Genomic DNA, 21,645 nt, shown 5'->3' on the forward strand with positions numbered 1-21,645 from the left:
AAAACTGAAATGCCCACTTTAGTAAGGCTGCTTGAGTCCCCAGTTAAACTGTGTCTAGTGATGAAACGCTTACCTCCCGTGATGGGAGCTTTCTCCGTTCGGCCCTTCCACACCGCTGCGTAGCCGTCCGTCTGCTTGTTGTAGGCCCACACTCTCACCTCGTACAGACGGTCTGAGACTGACAGACAGAGACAAATGCTACTACTCACCGGATGAGATGGCAGATACAGTCAAAAAGAATGTAAAGGTTATCACTGTGACAGAAGTGAGAGCTTTTCACAACCGTGAAGAGCTCACAGCCTCTGAAAAAACACTGCCTTCAAATAATCGCTGATTTGCTACTTTATGCTAATATGGAGCCAAAACAGATATTACTTTTAGTAGAAAGGCACTTCAATGAGACCCAGCACTGGAGTCTATACACTGAGTGACCCGCAGTGTTTCAGATACTAAAACAAAACATGAACATGCAACATGAACTCTCATTGTTTGCTTCTACTTAGAGTGCATGATTTCCTGAAAAACTTAATACAATAAAGGGTGGGGAGAATCTATCATGTAGCTCTACTGCATGCTATTACTTTATTTTGTTGTGTTATTTTTAGTTATTATTCCAGAGCGGTCATCAACAACTTGTAAAAAGCATCTTAATTCATATTTCTACGCAATGATGTTTTCAAATAAATCTGAATCTGAACCTGAATAGAAAGTGAAATCAGGAGGAGCAACAACTGATTGTGTTAGCAGGGCTAATGCGAGTGACACTGCTACCTGGCTGTTTTACTGGGCCCATTTTAATGCCTGAAGGATCCGCACTGTATTTGTTAACGTGCAGAACTGTTCTCCTTTGCCCACCCTACCCATGATGCCCATGATGACAAGCCAGGGAGGGAGGGTGGGGTGGTGGGTGGGCCGTCTGACCACCACCCAGAAGGGCAAACATAACCACGAAATTTTGGCAATCGACTACTTTCAGAATATTATTACAGCAATCAGTAAACCAATGTTCATGAAAACAATAACAACAGCAACAAAATTGCCTGAAACAAAGTCTAAATGCTGCTACCTTTAAGCCTTTATCAGCTAGTTCCATGCTGGATTTCAAACAGCCTTTAACAATGTACTTTGGTATTTTGGCTAGTTTTCAAGTGCTTCCAGGAAATACTGTTTTCTCTGGAGTTCGTTGCCTCCCCCTTACAAACTGTACCTACGGACATTTTTTAAACGGCTTATTGGGGGTCATGGGATTCGCAGATTAATTGATAACATATTTTACAGCATTTACTAGTTAATTGCTTGATTAATTGGCTAACTGGTACTCCCTCTCATGAACCAGATCAGTAAAGACTGATTTAGAAGGACCCATAGGACAGAGTGTACACTGATTGACTGAGAAGGAGCCTTAGGACAGAGTGTACACTGACTGAGAAGGAGCCTTAGGACAGAGGGATGATGAAATGGGAGAGGGGTGATATGGACTAGACAATTGTATTACAACATTTATGGGATGAAAATGACATAACACGCAAAAGCTTTCGGTTAATCTCTACAACATTTGTGTCATAAAATAAAGTGGCATCAAACATGACATTTTAACACACAGGCTACATATGAACACAATATGCATGTCATCATGCCAGTATGTGCATAATACAACACAGCCAACCTTGATCAAATGCAGACAGCAGCAAATCGAGTTTAGCATGTGGCGCTCGCGCGCAGTCGAAGGAAGCCTCCGATAGAAAGGAAAGCGGAGCGTGCTAAATTAAGAGCGTCCCTCGCGGGCTCCCGGCATCAGAGCTAAACTTCTGTAACGCTCGTGCTTCGGAAATTCTGAAGCCTTTGTTTACAAACACAAAGGAAGCAATGCACAATGAAGCCATCGGGGAACGGCTGCTCCCCTGCATCTACGGCTGCGGTTTTAAAAGGTCGTCCGCATCAGCTCAAGCGAACGCTTCCCTCCTCTGACGGGCCTGTTCCCTGAATTACAGTCTACCAAGGGGGCTAAGTACCATACGCTTGACTGATTGATTGACTGATTGACTGATGGATGACGGGTGCCGTCCTAAATGCTTAAACGGTGGAGGAATACGAAGACGTGTTTTTTAAGTACCGTAGCTACAGTAAGCACGGGATAGGCGGAAACAAAAAACCAGCATATACGGGGGGGTCCCCAGGACCGAGCGCGGGAAGCTCTGTCCTAAAACAAACCCTGGTACAGTTTGCCGATTTGACAGATAACCCCACGAACCAAAATGACAGAAGCAAACAGCGCGACCGGATCAGCGAGTTTCGTGAAAGCCGCGGCCGCTCGACGGACCAGTCGACCGCCGGCGGGCAGAACCGGCTCACCCACCCAGGCCGGTGACCTCATGGTGCTTGCTCTTCTTCCTGAGTTTGATTGGCTCGGCCCCCTGCCTTTTCTCCCGCTCGCCCTCGGGGCGCTCCTCGTTGGCCGGCTCCTCGAGCTCCGCCTCCCGGCAGTGCAGCTTGTACCCGGAGACCTGCGTGTTGTTGGGCGGCGCCTGCCACGTGACGTGGAGGGAGTGCATTTTGGCCCGCACCTTCAGCTCGGTGGGGGCGAAGAGCACTGGACGGGGGGAAAGAGGAAAAATAAACAAGTGAGCTGGGGGGGGGGGGGGGGTGGGGCCGGCAGGGGGAGGGGAGGGGGGAGGTGGGTGTAACCACGCTGCCAACTGTATCCACATCGAACCTGAGAAACTCAAGGACACAGCTCGGACTGACCCAGCAAAAACGCACATCACACATTACATCACTTTGCTAGGCTCTGGTTGAAACTGAAAAAAAATCCAAAGTGAAGAACGATTTTTGTGTCAGCCATTCTAACTCACCCACCGGCCTTCCGAGTGACCGGCAACTGGGAAGCTAACGACAGTGACGACGTTTCGCCACTAGAGGTCACGGCAGTCAAACAGTGCCTGTTCAGATCAGGCGATTCTCAACACTACATAGCATGACACTCAACCTGGAAATGCTTATGCACCCAGTTAATCAGTCTAAATACGTGTCGCTCGGACACTGCGAGACGCGACGTGCGGCCAAACTGGGCGTACCCATGGTGTGGTTGATGTGGGCGGGGCTGCGGTGCAGGGTCCACTCGGAGGGCGTCCCGAAGCCGGCCCGCGTCCCGGCGGCGATGCGCAGGCGGTACAGCTGGTTGGGCTGCAGACCCCGCAGGGTGAACTGGGTCTCGTCCCCCCCCACCTCCACGGACGTCACGTTGTCCTCTGGAGGGGACACACACACGCACGTCATACGCCTTCAACAAACACACGCACGTCGTATGTCTTCACCCCAAACGCACTGCTCAAATAGCTTTGGAGTTGCAACGGACTGAATATTTACACAGCAGGTCAAAAGTTTTAGTGCACTTGAGTTTTAGCATTCTGTTTTTAGAGCATTTTTAGCAGTTTAACTGCTGTAACTGACCTCAAATGGCAGAAGGCAAGAAGTGAACAGTCAGAAGTTAAAAAGAACCTTTTACTTCGCAGGAAAATTACGTAAATTTGAGTTCAAAAAGCCATATTTGATGAGACAACAAGCCAGAAGTTAGGGAACTTCTACAGAAACCGTTTGTGTGAACTTTCAGAACCATATGACAGCCAAAAAAAAAGGGTATGAATATGCTCAGCGGTTATTACTGCAAAAGGTGAATATTTTAATTTATATTTTTTTGTAAAATAAAAGTTTTTCATGTCATTTATGGTATCTCTGTTTGTTCGAAAATTGTGGGTTTGCTGAACGTCCTTATCGGTAGTATTATTCTGCAAGAATTTTTTACAGAAATTTATGTAATAAAATTCCAGACACACTAAGATGCACAACATTCATCAGATGATCTAAACTCCTAAAAATAGGTTTATACTCGTGATACTGTAAATAATGAAGATAGTGTAAGTGAGGACACTCCGAGCATTGGAAACAAAATTTAGGACAGTCTAAAAATGAGCTCCCCTTTGAAGAAGAATACAACTCTTGTCACAATAATGTACTTTTTTTAAGAACGAAAAAAAACAGTTTTTCCACCAAATGTGTTTTCTTTCTAATGTTGGCGAACTATACATGTTACAATACACAATACATTGCACAATATTCATTTTTGTTACATATCCTATACCATTCAGTTAATGAACCGTGTGCTGTTTTTCAGTAGACCAATGCTACTCAGGCATGTACCTCGTTCAACTGAGTCACACACACACTTCTACGCACTTCCCATGCGCTATTGTGTGACACACACAATGCTTTGCGTGCCCTTCAAACACACACAAAATGCTAGGGCTCCAAACTATTTTTTCCTTTTATGGGAAGTCCGCCACATTCGCACACGCACAAAAAAAGTTAATCATCGAGAGAGCGGCCGAAGGTGCAGTTGCAGTCCTCCGGCCATTGGGGGGCACTCACCCTGCTCCAGGGCGCAGTAGTCGATGCGGTAGCGGGTGACATCTCCACGGCTGTGCTGGGAGGACAGGGGGGGCCACATCAGGCGCATGTCGGTGGAGGAGGTGCTGAAGACGGACAGCTGCGGAGACGCGCTGGGGACTGCCGGGGGGAGGGGGAGGGCGAGGGGGAGGACACATCACGCAAAAAAAGCAAAAATAACGCAAAGCAATGAAAAAAGTGCCTCACTGAAATTTTATTTCTTTATTTAATATCACGGTTTTTTCTGAGAGAAATTGGAAATGAACTTGAGGGAGTGACCACGTTTCTCTCGCCCCTTATTTTTCACAATTATGTTTATTTCTTCGTCCATTTTTGAGTTGGGGGTCCCAACCCTACCCAAAAAGTAAAGCGCTTTTGCAGTAATCCTAGCCACTTTTAAGCAAAATATTAAATGTGTAATGACACTGTGAGATCAAATAGATTCATAATTGGATTTACTGGATGTGCACTGATATCTGACAGCTTGAAATATCGTCTTCAATGCGCTTTGTGAGTTTCTTGTTATCCCCGTACTTAACAAGTACATTGAATTAGCATGCTTGTAAAAGAGTGTATTATCTTTAGCCGGTTCCATGTGGTCCATGTGGGAATGTGGTAAGAAAGGAAGCGATTGTTGCACTGCAATGCTTGCATAACCTTTTATTTGTTTATATTCAATTGCCTCATGGCCTTGTTTGCCAGGAGTTTGTCTTGACAACCTTTTCCTTGGGTCAGGGAACAACAAATTTTCCCCAACTGGCTCAGATTTTATGCTCGTCTCTCCTCATTATGCTTTGTGGATATGTGTTGATGCAGTAATGCTTGCATCAGAGAATGACCTGATAGAAAAATGTGATATGATAAAGATTAATGAAAAGTCTAACTTCTCGGACATAACAGTGGCAAAAATACAGGCACGTTCAGTTATACAAACGCTGTTCACAAATTCAAATCACGCAGAATTTCATATTAACACTGTGGGCTCCTTATCGAAAAAAAGGTGGGTTGTGTAATAACTCCGGGTTCCGTCTATGGTCTGATTTCAGATGAGTTCGCCGCTCCTCCCCCCCACCCCCTCCGTCGCTCACCGTCCTCCAGCATCTCCACGGTGACGGGCAGGGAGGGGCGGCTGGCGCCCATGGGCGAGTACGCCACCACGTAGAAGGTGTAGGCCGTGTGCGGCTGCAGCTCCTTCACGTGGAACTCGGTGGTGTCGTTGTTCACCGCGAACTGGTACTCCATGTTGTTGGACCCTGGCGGACACGGGAAAAAGGGGAGGGGACCGTTCTGTGATTGACAGCGGGCGCCACCGCGCAGGTGCGCGCTCGTTCTCGGCGGTTCAGAGCCGCCAACGTGCGGGGGGGGGGGGCGTCGTGCGCCGGGCCCGCCGTCGGAGCTAGATTAGGCTAACGCCCGCTCTCCGCGGCGCTAACGTTAATGTACAAGTCCTTTGGCTCTGACGTTAATGTACAAGTCCTTTGGCTCTACCCTTAACACATCTCTCTACGCTGCGTTCTCATTTACTCTCCTCTGTACCCTTCGTTCCCCTGCACGCTACATCGACAGCACGCTAAATCTGCTGAAAAGCAGGTTCAAAGACTGACGGCGGGCCAAAAGCTTTTCAAATATTTATGTCCGACTCACATCATATAGGACGGAGTGTGGCGCAGTGGGTAAGGAACTGCGCTTGTAACCGAAAGGTCGCAGGTTCGATTCCCGGGTAAGGACACTGCCGTTGTGCCCTTGAGCAAGGTACTTAACCTGCATTGCTTCAGTATATATCCAGCTGTATAAATGGATGCAATGTAAATGCTATGTAAAAAGTTGTGTAAGTCGCTCTGGATAAGAGCGTCTGCTAAATGCCTGTAATGTAATGTAATGTAATAATACATCGACAGCACGTTAAATCTGCTGAAAAGCAGGTTCAAAGACTGACGGCGGGCCAAAAGCTTTTCAAATATTTATGCCCGACTCACATCACTTGATGCTTTCTTGCCCTGCTTTAACACAACTGCCGTAGAATAAAAAGGCGGCAGGTAAGTCGCACGCGCTTAGCGGGGGAGATGCAGGCTCGTTAATCGCGTACGGGGTGAGGTAACAGCGACGCGAGCGGCTGCGCGAGGCGGGCGGCGGGCGGCGGCGGCGCGGCTCACCCGCGGCGCGCTGGTAGTGGACGGAGAAGCCGATGATCCGGTCGCTGTTGAGCTCGGGCCGCTCCCAGGCCAGCAGGGCGCTGGTGCTGGAGTCGGGCCGGGCGGCGAGGCGGCGCGGCGCGCTGGGCAGGCCCTCGCGGACGATGACGGACAGCCGGGCGCTGGCGCAGGCCGTGCCCAGGCCGTTGGCGGCCAGGCACTGGTAGTGGCCGGCGTCGCCCAGGCCCAGCTGGTTGATGAGCAGCACGCCGGGGCTCGGCGTCTTCACCCGCCCGTTGGAGAGCACCGGCCCGCCGTTCTTCAGCCAGCGCAGGGCCGGCGGCGGCTCGCCGGAGCTGTTGCACACGAAGCGCGCCGTGTTCCCCCGCGACAGCGAGACCGTCTCCGGGGGCTGCAGGATCACCGGGGGGGCTGGGGGGGGCGAGGAAGAGGGAACTGAGACACTTAAGGTGGATACACAGACAGACAGGCAGACACACAGACAAACAGCAGATAGACAGCACGCAGACAGACAGATAAACAGCAGACAGTCAGGGGACTGAGCCACTCAAGGAGGATACACAGGCAGGCAGGCAGACACACAGACAGACACACAGACAGCAGACAGACAGCACGCAGACAGACAGATAAACAGCAGACAGTCAGGGGACTGAGCCACTCAAGGAGGATACACAGGCAGGCAGACAGACAGACAGACAACGGACAGACAGCACATAGACAGCACACAGCCAGACAGACAGGAGACAGAAAACAGACAGCAGATAGAAAATAGACAGCACACAGACAGACAGCAGATAGAAAACAGACAGCACACAGACAGACAGCAGACAGAAAACAGACAGCACACAGACAGACAGCAGACAGAAAACAGACAGACAGACAGCAGATAGAAAATAGACAGCACACAGACAGACAGCAGATAGAAAACAGACAGACAGACAGCAGATAGAAAACAGACAGACAGCAGACAGAAAACAGACAGAGACAGCAGATAGAAAACAGACAGCACACAGACAGACAGCAGACAGACATACAGAAAACAGACAGACAGCAGAAAGACAGTCAGACAGACAGACATATCTGAAGAGGACACAGTGGGTATTCTAGCGCAGTGTGGTGCGTTTCTAGACTCTTTACAGTAATGTTTAACCTTGTATAACACACTCACCCAGCACGCGCAGTTCGGCAGTGGCTATGACAAACTCCCTGGTCCTGGGCTTGTTGGCGCGGCAGACGTAGACGCCCGCGTGGTGACGCTGCGTGTCCGGGATCAGCAGGTTCGTCGCCAGGACGACCACATCCGTGGCGATAGGCCTCCCGTCTGAAAACGAACCCGGACACAGACGGATCAAACGGCGTACCCGAAAACAGCTTCCGTCCCAAGAGCCCACTTCCAGAGCCCCGCTGGGCAGGGAGAGAGCGCGGGGAGAAGACCGACAGAAGCCTCCCTCATCCCCGAACCACCTCGAGCGTCAAAGGGGCCTCAGCTGGCCCTTTCTTGGGCATCACCTGGAACCGGGCCCCAACTGGGCCAGCGGAGCCAGAGGCTAGAGGGAGGGAGGGCGGGAGGGAAGGGGGTTGGGGAGGGAGATGAGGGACCAGAGGCCTCTGAGCCTCGGGGGACACTGATGAGCCAGAGCTAATTAAGCAGAGACCCCGCCCCCAGGGAGTGACTGCTGGGGGTCTGCGATCTCCGTCTGGAGCGAGCGCTCTCCGGCCATCCGTGAACACGCCAAGCGAACGACTGCAGAACATCAGCTGCCGTTCAGCGAGGGGAAAGGGATCTAAAGGGGTGCTTCAGGATCTTACACTTTGCATAAACACTCTAAAGCAGATATATGGTGTTTTTTTCCCTAATGGGTTTAAGGTGGTCGGGGAATAATTTCCAATGTTTTTTTTTTTTTTGCTATATGAAAGAATTTTTGTAAATAGCACTATAAAAAGACAGATACAGACACACTGATAGGTCCGTTTAGGCAAATCTGACCAAAGGAATCACTGGCCTTGAGGAGACAGGGGAGGGGTGCTGGTGTTCAGCACAGTCTCCCCCTTAAGACGTTACTATGACATGTGAGACCAGCGCAAAAGGACCTGTCCAAAGGTTCTCCCTTAAGACGTTACTATGACATGTGAGACCGGCGCAAATGGACCTGTCCAAAGGTTCTCCCTTAAGACGTTACTATGACACGTGAGACCAGCGCAAAAGGACCTGTCCAAAGGTTCTCCCTTAAGACGTTACTATGACATGTGAGACCAGCGCAAAAGGACCTGTCCAAAGGTTCTCCCTTAAGACGTTACTATGACACGTGAGACCAGCGCAGAAGGACCTGTCCAAAGGTTCTCCCTTAAGACGTTGCCGTGACATGCCCCAAAGGTTTGGGGGGGGGGGGGGGGGGCAACATTGCTGAGAGAAAGAGCACGCCGCGCCCCTGAAGGGATGGCAGCAGGTCGTATTTCGGGAAGGGGCGTTCGCATTCCTAAGCCGCGTAAATGTCAGCGGGAACGCGGATTTCCAGCACTGAAGTCTACGGCTCGGGACGACAGATAATAATAAAAAGGCACACTTGACCGGGCTGAGGTAGGACTTTAGCATTGCGCGCAATCTGTTCCATCTGTACCAATATTAACACAACGCGAAACGCGGGGGGAAAGTACACGGGGAACGAGCGACGGCCCGTTACCGGGGCGACTGGGAGAGAGGTCAGCCGGGAAGAGCGGCAGGGAGAAAAGACGTAAAAGCAGCGGGGGGTGAAAACAATCGGCTAAAAAGAAACGTTCTCTCTCCCTCTCCGACTTAGCTAATGTGTGGGGAAGCGTTCTGGCGCAAAAATGGCTGCCGTGCATCGCACAGGTGGGTGCTACACATTGGTGGTGGGGTGAGGTGAGTACCCACTCATCACTGCAAAGCACTTTGAGCGTTCGGAAAAGCGCTATATAAATGCAATCATTCATTCATTCATTCATTCATTCATTCATTCATTCATTCACTCATTCATTCAAACACAGCAGGAAGGGTTTTTTAAAAAAGGGAACTGCGTGGGGGTGTGGAAGGGGCGTGGGGCTGACGCACCTTGTCTGCTCCAAGACACCAGGGGTTTAGGCAGCCCTTGCGCCATGCACTCCAAGACCGCGGGACGTCCGGACACCACCGTGGTGTTCTGGGGGGGCACCACGATCACCACCTCCTCCAGGGCGGGGCTCGGGCCTGCGGGGGGGGGGGGAGAGGAAACCAATCGCAGAAAACGCAACACTGATTCGCTGCACTGGGACGACGGTCAGAGCGGAAGGGACAAAGACGCAGGCGCGAGAGCGAGCCAGCAGAGGGCAGCAGCTCGCAGGATTTCTCCGGGCAAAAAAACTCGCCGGTGGACTCCAGGCCCTCGTCCGCGCCGGAGAACATCAGCCGGAGGAACCCCTCGCTCAGCGCGAGCCGACCTGGGCGGCGCCTCAACCGCCAATCAGAGCGAGAAGCCCCTCCCCCCTTCATCGTTTCGTTTAGCGCCCGAGCCTACTTAAATCCCTGAGAAAGGCAAACAGGTGTCAACCGTTCACGCTCTCTGTGGCATTACGCGCGGCCGCACTGTGTGCCAGAAGCGCGTACGCTCGGTTTCTCAGCACGTGAAAGGCCCGTTCAGTCTCGCCCCCGACTGAAACGAGTACATAAATAAATAAAACGCAGCCTCGGACTGAGCGGAACTGCGCATTAGCACGCAAGATGGATCCCCTATATTTACGGACGGAGTGTAGCACGGCGGGTAAGGAACTGGCCTTGTAACCGAAAGGTCGCAGGTTCGATTCCCCGGTAGGACACTGCCGTTGTACCCTTGAGCAAGGTACTTAACCTGCATTGCTTCAGTATCTATCCAGCTGTATAAATGGATACAATGTAAAGTGCTATGTAAAAAGTTGTGTACGTCGCTCTGGATAAGAGCGTCTGCTAAATGCCTGTAATGTAATGTAATGTAATATATTTAGTGCTCCGGAGGCTGTAAGTAACCTCGCTGAAGAGACCGCGCAGGTTACATCCCGGGCCTCGGACGCTGTCAAAAAACCCGCATTGTGATAACGATTCCTTAAAAAAAGAAGCGTCCGCAAGCTTCCTGGGAAACAGCGAGCACTTTGTGAATTAGTCACCGCGATTACGTACGGCACAGGCTGATTATGCACGGAGGCCGGGGGTTTTAAGTGGGTCAGCCTCCGTTCTGTACTGTCACAGAGATGAGTACTGAAAGCTGTGTGCGTACGTGTGTGTGTGTGCGTGTGTGTGTGTGTGTGTGTGTGTGTGTGTGTGCGTGCGTGCGTGCGTGCGTGCGTGTGTGTGTGTGTGTGTGTGCGTGTGTGTGTGTGTGTGCGTGCGTGTGTGCGTGTGCGTGTGCATGTGGGTGTGTGTGTGTGCGTGTGCGTGCGTGTGTGTGAGAGTGCATGTGGGTGTGGGTGTGGGTGTGTGTGTGTGGGTGTGTGTGCGTGTGTGTGTGTGTGTGCGTGCGTGTGTGCGTGTGCGTGTGCATGTGGGTGTGTGTGTGTGCGTGTGCGTGCGTGCGTGTGTGGCTGGGCTCCACTGAGGGCGAGCTCTTCAAAAGTGCAAGCGTGAGACGCTTGTCCGCGTACCTGAAGACACGCGTGCGAGCGCGCAAATTAATCATTACAGCGTGAGCACACACGCACGTACGGGAACACAGGTGTGTTTACAGCGCAAATCACTTGATCGCAAGTTTACGAGAATATCTTCACTTTTTTTATGAGCGTGTATCAGTGGCTTTCCCAGCTGTGGGCTGCGAGAGGGGTTGATGTGGGTCACAAGATAAAAACGTGGAAACATTTTTTCTTTTTTCTTTTACAGTATGACATGCATTCCCCAGTTCCAGTCACGCCCGTCCAATTAAACGCCGCTGCAAGAACTGCGACAGCTGCGACGTGCCTGGGGTTTTGACACAGATTCAAAACATTTTAGTTCCACGCAGAAAATAATCCCCCCCCCCCCCCCCCCCCCGCCCCCGACAAACGCACACTACAGCCTAACACTTAACTTGTTTCCTTTTTCACGAATAAACGTGTCCCCCCACCCTACGTTGGTAAATGCTCTGCCTCCGTTGTGGGCGGGGATAAATCTATAGGCCCCGCCCCTTCGGTGGGAGCGGCGTGTCAGAATAGCCCCACAGCCTGTGACCTTTGGCAGACGCATTTCTTCGGGAGTCTAGCGTGCAGTCCGGTCATTCCGTGCATCACAATGAAAACTGCACACCACGAGCGAGAGAACATAGCTCCTGACGCGCCTGGATATTAAATCCTTTCCACTTCCGGCTCAAACCAGTCGCCCAATTCCACGACTGATTTTTAAAACCCCATTCGTACGGCTATCGACCAAGTAAATGAATGCTTTATCACTTTGCAGATCAATACCTTTTCACACTCAGACAAAGCCTGAAAGGCTTTCAAAAGTTTTTTTTTAATGGAATTTGGACAGCATTTATCGAGATGGTAATGACGATCATTTCATTTAATTGGATTTTAAACTCGAAACGGACAAACGCTTTCTGTTTTTAACCGTCAAAGCCGTCAAAACCACTACAAAGACGCATTTTAATACATTTCGAGTTGCCTTAGCGTTAGTTATCAATTCGAGGCGTTATCGAGCATTTAGACGGTCGATGCGGTCGTGCCTGGTTTTGTGTTGGCGATGTGGCGGGGCGTAGGGTGTGCCTGGGTGGGGGGGGGAGGGGGGGGCGGAGGAGGCGCCCGGCGCGCGCGCGTGGGGGACCGTACCTGCCGTGACCGCGAGCGCGGCGTCCTGGCTGAAGCGCTTGCGGGCGGAGTTGGAGGCCACGCAGCGGTAGGCCCCCGCGTCCTCGCTCCGCGCCCCGAGGATCTGCAGCGCGCCGTTGGGGAGCGAGATGAACCTGCGGACACAAAAGGGGGTGGGGGGGGGGGGGAGGAGGTTAGCACGCGTAAATGGGGCCGGCCGGCCTTCCTTTAACCGCCAAAAAAAAGCGCAGCTCCCTTGCCCATTCGTTTTCGCGGCTCGCCGGTCCGCGGCGGCACGTCTGTCCCCAAGCGAGGCCTCCAGACGGCCGGGGAGCCCCCCTGGGCTCCAGCACCCGTGGAGAGACGCGCTAGCGTAGCGCCGTTCACTCAGGGCGCAGAAGCCTTCGCTGTTACCGAGCGCTTACTTCAACTGAAGCGGCCCGTCGACTGACCTCACCGGCTTCCTTTCTTTCCGTGAAGAGACTTGCTGATTTTTAAGGTTGAAAAATGACCCGCCGCCCTGCATTTGTACTAGAGAAAGTCAGAGGAGGGGGTGCTCCCCTGTGAGACTGGGGGAGCGCTCACAGAGGGACGGGGGCAGGGGTCTGTGGGTGACAGCCCGCGCCAAGCGCACGGTTTTTTTTTACCTGGGGCACGTCCCTGCGGGGTGATGCGTGAGAAAGGGGCGGAGACGTGTGATGAAACAAAAAGCCACTGGGCACTGCTTCCCACCGGTCCAAAGGGCGAAGGAGAGAGGGAGGGGGAGAGAGTGAGAGAAAGAGGGAGAGAGAGAGAGAGAGAGAGAGAGAGAGTGAGAGGGAGAGAGAGAGAGAGGGGGAGAGAGGGAGAGAAAGAGGGAGAGGGGGAGAGAGAGAGAGTGAGAGAGAGAGGGAGAGAGCAAGAGAGAGAGAGAGAGAGAGAGGGGGAGAGAGTGAGAGAAAGAGGGAGAGAGCAAGAGAGAGAGGGGGGAGGGAGAGAGGTGTGCTTAAGGAAGAGAACAAACCAGAACGGGCTTGTGATCTAGGTCACCGAGCGTTGTACGTCAGCCCCCCCCCGCCGTTGCACAACAGTTTTCAGCTCGATGGCCGCATGCTGTGCTTACACTTGTCAATATTTATCTCTCTTCCTCCACGCACCTGCCCCTCCCCCCCCCCCTGCGGATGAGAGGAGGGACAGGTCAAGTTCCGTTCAGACACCCGTCCGCTGCCTCCGAGGACTGCACACAAAAAAATGCACAACACCTATGCATTGTCTCAACGTGTGTCGCTCTCTCAAAAGGCAAACCGTGCACGGGCGGCGTATAAGTGGAGCACAGCACCCCCTACTGGCCCTAAGCGCCAGCTTAGAACCTCAGCAGCATCACGGGAACCCAAGAGATCAAAGGAGATCGCATATGGAGTCCAGGGTCACGCAAGGACACGGTCATAAAACACCTCATAACCGAAATAGCGGATCGATGACACCGGCGTGGCGATGGTGTAAATATAGGCATGGGTGGTATGAGCTGGACCCTATCCCAAACCGTATGGCGATGTATTAATAGCACGTCAGCGTGCGTGCGGTTGCGTGCGAGAGTGCCAGGCTCTGCGTGAGTCTGTGGGCATGTATGTGCCTTGCATGCAAGCATGCTCGTGTGCGCGTGTGGGTATGCGCGCGTGCACATGCATGACCGTGTGCGAGTCTGCACGGGTGTGCGTGTACGTGCAAACGTGTGCACGCGTGCGTTTCTGCGTCTGCTCGTATGTGCGCTTCCAAAGTTTTGAAACGTCTCCCACGCGCACTCGAGAGGCCGAAGGCAGTCCCTGCGTCCCACGGCGTTTCGCGGTCGCAGATCCCCCAAGGCCGATATCTGCAAAGATGCAGCCTCCCTCGCTCGCTCGCTCGCTGTGCCGTCTTCCTCCGTCTGTCGCCTTCCTCCGCTGCCTCCAGCTCCTTACACATCTCTCTCCCTCTCTCTCCCTCCCTCTCTCTCTCTCTCTCTCGGGGAGCGATGGTACCCTGGAGCTGAACCCTCTCTCGCGGGCCTGCCTCCTCCGTCGCTATGGTGCGAAGGCCTTGTTATTTTCGGTCTGTGGCGACCGGGCGTCAGTCGGCGAGGGTCGCACTGCGGTTCGCCCAAGCGCTGAATGAAACGAACTGCCACGCGCCGCAGCGCGATTCCCAACACGGGCCGTCTTACACCATATGCCAGAAATGAATTCAATTCAAATGAATAAGCTTTACAAACGGAGCGAATTGAGGCTTTTCAAATACTTTTTAAGGTATGTTCTAGAAACGGGGCGTTGCCCACCGGGCGGCAGCGGTGGCCGTACTCGTAGGTAGAGCAGCAGCTGCAGCTGATTATAATCACCAGGGCTGCTGCTCATTACCTGATCACTGGGCCTTATGAAAGGCTTTACTCCCAGGCCTGAAAGGAGAGACCTTTTCTCTTTGGCTGCTGTTGTGGCTGTTTATCGTTTTTTTTGTTGTGGCTGGTTTATCGTTTTTGTTGCGGCTGGTTTATCGTTTTTGTTGTGGCTGGTTTATCGTTTTTGTTGTGGACTCTTAGTGTCATGACCCGTTGAGATTTCTGTTTTCCCTATTTCCAGTTTTAAGAAGAGTTTCGGTTGTTTTTTCAGTTGCAGGTCTAAATTTTTTAGAGTGGATCTTGATCACTGCTGACCTTTCTGTGAAATAACAGAACAGAACAGAACAGGAAGAATCTGAAAGGCAGAGACTATTTTTAACCCTCTGACATCATCCACTGTCATTGGAGTTGCCATTGTGTTCATTTTTCCAATAAATGGGGCGAGAGCAAGTTGAACGTTCATAAGCATATGCAAGCTTGAGCTTTTCACGTTTTTTAAAAAAATATTCCAACTTAAAACTCAAACAGTGAGTCCAATGTGATACGCTAGCTGGCTACATCGCTACATCCAACCTGAGCCGGTCCTGTCTGCAGACCACAAGTCAACAGGCATTTTGATTCCGACGGCAAGTGGCTGTGGCGTGTAAAATGACCTCTTCGAGGCGGTTCAGGGCCGCGCTTGAGGGTTCGATTACCCGCCGTCTCTCAGATCCCCCGTCGGCCGCATTCTGACGAACGGCACTGCGGCCGATGCGAAGGCCAGTTCAGCTCCGGTATTTTTTCCCATTCCTTCGGTTTCAAAAGAAAGGTCAGCGCAGAACGTAACGCTGGCCCCTCAACATGCGACGCCGCTGCGCGCACTCTGTCACCCCGGCCTGAAAGCACTCCACAGCAGTCGGACAGGAAAGAGCCGTGCTCACAAACATCTGCAATTCATTCCAGTCGTTCAGTCAGCGAGGGGAGGTAAAAAAAAAAAAAAAAAAACGATATAATTGATCATTTTCAAGCAGTAAATACTGTGTTTTTCAGAGGGAAGACAAGAGAGTGAAAGAGTGAGAGAGAAAATGGAAAAGAGAGAGAGGGAGAGAGAATTTATGCTCCTTTATTGGAACAAAGGCTTTCCACAATTACCTCAAAACCCACCCCAATCCCCTGTTTACAAACCCAAATCTCCCATCCCTACCCACGGTCTCAAAAAAAGAAAAACCCAAAGATAATGCGCCCAACCCCAACACTCAACCTAAACATATGTTCGTCTCTTCTTCATTAACCACACAAACAGCCATGCTAATACACCACAGAGATAGAGAGAGACAGAGAAAGAGAGAGAGAGAGAGAGAGAGAGAGAGAGGGAGGAGGGGTGGACAGGAGGAGGAGAGCTCATGTGGGGGAAAAGCGTGGAACCTTCCGCCCGCGGCAGCTCAAAGCCCGTCGGTCCCCGCCGCGCGCGGCCAGGACCGAAACCACCGTCGAGTTTTTTGAAAGGTTAAGCAAATAAAATAAAAAAAGGGGGGGGTCACAAAATGGCCCCCGCGCTGCGTGACCCTGACCTTCAGACCCCCGCCGAGGAGAACGCCGAGCCCGAGCGGCGACCCGCTCTTATCGCCCGACCTCCGTTCTGCCGATGATTAACGAACGCGCACGTATGCGACAAAACACAAAAAACGCACGGCGCTTTACATCGCTCCTAAACAAACAGCCGAAGCCCCCCCCCCCCCCCCTTTTACGCTGTTTATTCAGTAACTGGGCCCGGTCAGGTGAGGCTGTGGCGAGTCATTGTTCAAATCCTATAGGCAGGCCCGAATGACCCCGTGACCTGCGAACTCTTGTCCCCAAATATCCCCGGCGGCGGCCACAAAAGCCTTTTGGGAGGGGGCGTCCTGATTAGGGTGAGGCTCACTGAGAATTAGCAGCCGGGTGCAAGTCGCTGAAAAGCCCCAGTCTAACAAAGCGTTTCCTTTTTTTTTTTTTTTAACTCACAGAAAACAACCTTGTGTTAAAAGCGGCATTTCCAGCTGAAGAAGCATGTCTGACGAGACGTTTTGAAAGACAGGCACAGGAAAGCAGGTCACGCGCATAGATCTGGGCTCTCTGCACTGCACGTTTCTTTTACCCCATTTTTTTTTTAAAAATTCGGTACTGCCGTCCGAACCTCTCCGTTGATCGACGTGCCGCACGCGTGAAGCTGAAGCATATGCGGTCCCCTGATAACCCCCCCCCACCCCCGCGCGCGCATGGTTCAGTCCGTCGTTGTCTGCACTGCAGACCATGTGGCGGGACACGTCTCGGAAAACCGGTTTGTTATCTCACATCTCGGTGACCCCTGACACGTAGACGCGCGCCCTGTCCATCGTTTGCGATCGGGCGTTTCGCCGGGCAGCTTCCGCGGCGGCGGAGCGAGCCGCTCACCTGGAGTGGGCGGGCAGGGGCACCTGGTCCTTCTCCCAGGTGATGCTCGGAGCGGGCAGGCCATCCACGCGGCACTCGAAGCGCGCCGTGCCCCCCGCGGGCACCGCCTGGGCCTCCGGGTGATGGAGGAAACGGGACAGGCCTGCGGAGAGAGAGAAGGGCAGGGGGCAGGGGTCACACCGGAGCGATTCGTTTCCTGCAACGAGCACCGTCACAGACCAGAATCTCGGGGTCCAGACCACCAATGGGAAGGGCCCTGGACCACTGACTGACAAGTCACATGATTGGCTATCCTGCCAATAATGTTGCTGCTGTACCCTTGAGCCAGGCTTTAGCATAGAAAGCATACAAAAACTCATACAGAGATCATCAGCACAGAGTCTATAAAGCAATTAATGAACATTTATAGGTTGAATGGTCATGAAACCATCGAATTTTCCTGAATCATAAACACGATACTGTAGGCTTACCTTGACAATGTTATAACTGGCTAGAGAAATTAATATTTGCCTAAATTAGTAACATTTAAAGACATGACACAAACTGTTCCCTGGCCTTCTGGCAATTATATACAGAAGTAGTTCAACCCTGTAACGGTAGCACTGTATAACGCTGCCAAGGTCCGTTAATAATCAATCTGTCCCTCGGCATGCAACGTTAATGTAAACACGCTGAAATTATTGTGAGGTTTGCTTTCAAGCGTTTGTGCGAGTTGTGTGCATTCTGAGTGATTCCGCGTGTGCGGCTTGTGTGCGTTCTGTGTGAGGGAGCGTGTTCTGAGTGAGCGCGTGCGCATTCTGAGTAACTGACTGCGCAAGGTCTGTGTTCTATGTTCTGAGTGAGTGCCTACATGTGCATGTGCATGTGTGTGTGTGTGTGTGTGTACATGCAAGCATGTGTGAGCGTGAGTGAGTGCACATACATTCTGAGCAAATGACGGTGTAAGTTGTATGCTCTGAATTTGCGTGCGTGCGCGTGAGCATGCACATGTGGAAAACGTCAGGTGATCAAAGTAGCAGCACGCTAAGAAACATTTTGGCTAAACAAAGCAGTCACGAGAGGGAAGCAGCTCGTCGAGCTTTGCTTGTACGTCCCAGTGTTTTTGTGTGCTTTGTTCTGTTGCTGGCGCGTTTGTTTCCGCCTCCCCTACAGACAGAGATAATGACGTCACGGTCCTGTCGCGGAGACGCAGATCCGAAGCTGCGCCGGAGAGAGGACGCGCACCATCTTTAGGACATAATCGATCTAACTCCCTGCATCGCTGCATAAAAAACGCCTGCTTGCCTTTTATATACCACTTTGTGCTTAACTGGGTCTTCTTTCGGGTTGTGCTTATTGCTGGCTTCGTGCGTGTTAGCGCGTCCGATAGCGCACGCCTGGTTATTGTAAGGCGGGTGGGGTTTCGGGTCGTGACGCTTTGCCGCTGGAAGGTTCGGTGGGCAGTCCTTCACCGTGAGAGGATGTGAGAAGGCCGGTGAAGGGGGGGGGGGGGGGGGGGGTTGTGGGTCTTCTCGCATCTCTCACGATCCGTCTCTCTCTCGCTTCGCTCCATTTTTAAAAATTAACGTCAGCGCTCTTCACTTTGCCCTTGTAGGGCATTGTTCCTCGCGGCTTAATTGACCAATCAGAGCGCAAATGTACGAGTCAATTCAAGCGACCCGCTTTTCTTTAGGTCTTTCTGATCTTTTCAATGGACGTAAGAGCGTACGGGGTCTCTGAGAGCTAAAGCGACTGCCGCAGCAGCTCGATGTCAATCGGAGCCCCGGCGCAGCACAAAAGCAACGTGGGCGTGCTGACGCGTTTCAGCCAAGGCCTTCGGCGAAGCGCGTCAACGTCGGCCGATAAAGCTTCGGCGAGGACGCCTTCGCACTGAGTCTCACACTTAGCCGTTTAGCACGAATAATATTAGGGCGACATAGCTCAGGAGGTAAGACCGATTGTCTGGCAGTCGGAGGGTTGCCGGTTCAAACCCTGCCCTGGGCGTGTCGAAGTGTCCTTGAGCAAGACACCTAACCCCTAACCCCTAACTGCTCTGGCGAATGAGAGGCATCAATTGTAAAGCGCTTTGGATAAAAGCGCTATATAAATGCAGTCCAGTTACCATTTGCCATATTAGCGCTAGCACACCCGCTCGCACACAACACAAAAGCTATCTGGGTTTATTAAAAGGTTAAAATATTCCCAGATAAAATTTTAATTGGTAACAATTGGAAAAAAAAAAAAATTGCAGAGTATGGCTATCTGGCTCTCACGGCCCGGTTAGCCAGGCTTATCTTTAGCCTGAGACTGGCGCAATGTTCGTACTGTTCCAATTGATTTGTCCCCAATGTGACCTTTTTCTCTCCCCCCCGGGACCTGAGTTTGTTTTCTTGGGGGGAAACAATCATGAGGTTGTTTCGTGTTTACAGCCAGAGCCCGTGACAGTCACAGCCGTGTGCAAACGTACAACCATTCCAGTTCCGCTCAGCTCTTCTGTCGACCCCCTTTCTACGAAATCGAAACCAGGTCGCCTGGGGAATTAGAGGGCCGTGGATAACTCTTAACTTTTTTTGGTTAGTATATGATTATAAACGTCAAAATGGAGCTGCACCCCAGGGCTGTGTCTCTGTCTGGCTCCACACCCTGAACGAAGAACTCTTTTCTAAACAACAATAATAAGCGTTTCACACGTTCGGTGCCTGTCATAGACTTTCACCCATTCCGTCAGCTAAAAGGAGATCGTGAACTGAGTCAACGTGCGTCGTGCTTTTTCTGCCTACAAGTTATCTTTTCTCACCCTGGCGAACATGTGTTATCTGTCAGGGCGTGGAAGATGTACAGTACAGCAAATATGATCAGCTCAGCAGGGCTCTGGAAAAGTGCCAGCTCCACATGCATCCGAGGCGGTTGAAACACTTGCGTTGATAACAGTACAAAAGAACATTCGACAGATTACTACTTTCACAAAACAGCTTCGTCACTAGTGGTTATTTGTCCTTGACTCCATAGGTCTCTCTCTCTCTCTCTGTTCCGTTTCTCTTTCTCTCTCTCTCTCTCTCTGTCCTTTTTCTTGCTTGTTCTCCCTCTCAGTTGTTTATTGCTCTCTCTTTCTTTCCCCATTCTCCGGCCTCTCCGCTATCAGATTACAGCTCTCTTTCCACTCCCCTTCTGCCTTTCCGATAATCCCACCCAAGACCCCCCGGACTCAGCCTGTCCTGAGCTCACCTCTCTCTCTCTCTCTCTCTCTCTCTCTCCTCCGCTTCTTTGTCTTTCCCACGAGCGCTAACACCTCAGACTGCAGACCATTCCAGCAGAAAGGTCAGGACGCACGCAAGCGGGCAGAATTAGCATACAGCCCCCGGGGCCCGCGCCGCTGCTGTCTAGTACAGAGAGCGAGAAGGGAAAGGGCGAAAGGAGAGGGAAAGACAGAGTTTTTTTTTTTCCGCGTGACTTTTCTCGCCCTCTCTCTCTGTATAAACAGGGGTGGAGAGCGCATCGGGCTCTCCTCGCTGTCGGAACGCTCGGGCGAACGCGGGGCCCCCACCCCGCCCCCTCCACGAAGCCCCGTCCCCCTCCCTCTTGATTTGTCTGCACCCTCCAAAAGGCACACTTTACGTACACGGGAATCTTTTATTTCCGTCCGCCGCTCTTCGCAAAAACTCCCGACCAGACGGAGCGACCTCATAAAAAATAAGGAGCGCGCGAAGGCCGGGGAAAAAGGGGGAGAAAAACCGAAGCGAGACGATCGCGACGGATGCCACGAACCCGGCGACAAAACGAAGCCTGTAGCGTTCTGAAGAGCAGCGCGTTAAAAGCGAAGGCGAGGGGAAAAAGAAAGAGAGAGCGGAACCGAATCTCTACGTCCTTCCCCTCCGCCACACCCCCCCGCCCCCGCCCCACCCCCCTTACCCCCCCTACCCCCCCCCCACCCCGGAGACGGACCGCGCGTTGCCCACCAGACTCTACCTGCGCCGGAGGGACCGTCGAGCGCACAATCGGGCCCTTGTCTCTCCCAGGTGAGGTCACGGCCCCGTGGAAGACACGGGCCCCAGGAATGCGCCTTCTTTTTTTCCCCCAGCGGGAGCCGACCGGGGGGTTCAGCGCGGCCGGCTCAGTCCGCCCGTTCCCCTGCCTGCCCGTGCGTGCTGCCGCGCGTTCGTTTATTTAAGGCGGTATTCCCCAGATAAGACGCGTACGACGCACGGGCACCGGCAGCGGTGAGAGAAACATGGAATAAGGGGAGCTGAGGGGGCGGGGTTTCAGAGGACAGGAAGCGCAGGAGGGGGGGCGTGGTTATAGAGAGCAGGAAGCGCAGGAGGGGGGGCGTGGTTATAGAGAGCAGGAAGCGCAGGAGGGGGGGCGTGGTTATAGAGAGCAGGAAGCGCAGGAGGGGGGGCGTGGTTATAGAGGGCAGGAAGCGCAGGAGGGGGGGCGTGGTTATAGAGGGCAGGAAGCACAGGAGGGGGGCGTGGTTATAGAGGGCAGGAAGCGCAGGAGGGGGGGCGTGGTTATAGAGGGCAGGAAGCGCAGGAGGGGGGCGTGGTTATAGAGGGCAGGAAGCGCAGGAAGGGG

General features: G+C 52.5%; 1 protein-coding gene across 1 annotated transcript in view; it reads right to left on the reverse strand.

Annotated features, from left to right (window-relative positions):
- The window catches only part of igdcc4 (immunoglobulin superfamily, DCC subclass, member 4), a 58,571-nt gene that overhangs the window by 15,496 nt on the left and 21,430 nt on the right, over positions 1-21,645 (reverse strand). Inside the window, exons 3-12 of the mRNA XM_035419506.1 lie at positions 17,095-17,236; positions 12,360-12,493; positions 9,667-9,801; positions 7,765-7,917; positions 6,597-7,007; positions 5,532-5,696; positions 4,426-4,563; positions 3,075-3,248; positions 2,357-2,590; positions 74-178 (exon numbers count right to left, since the gene is read on the reverse strand). Coding sequence (XP_035275397.1) covers positions 74-178; positions 2,357-2,590; positions 3,075-3,248; positions 4,426-4,563; positions 5,532-5,696; positions 6,597-7,007; positions 7,765-7,917; positions 9,667-9,801; positions 12,360-12,493; positions 17,095-17,236 — 1,791 coding nt within the window. The remainder of the gene's footprint in view (positions 1-73; positions 179-2,356; positions 2,591-3,074; positions 3,249-4,425; positions 4,564-5,531; positions 5,697-6,596; positions 7,008-7,764; positions 7,918-9,666; positions 9,802-12,359; positions 12,494-17,094; positions 17,237-21,645) is intronic.

This window comes from Anguilla anguilla, chromosome 5 (assembly GCF_013347855.1).
Source record: "Anguilla anguilla isolate fAngAng1 chromosome 5, fAngAng1.pri, whole genome shotgun sequence".
NCBI lineage: Eukaryota > Metazoa > Chordata > Actinopteri > Anguilliformes > Anguillidae > Anguilla > Anguilla anguilla.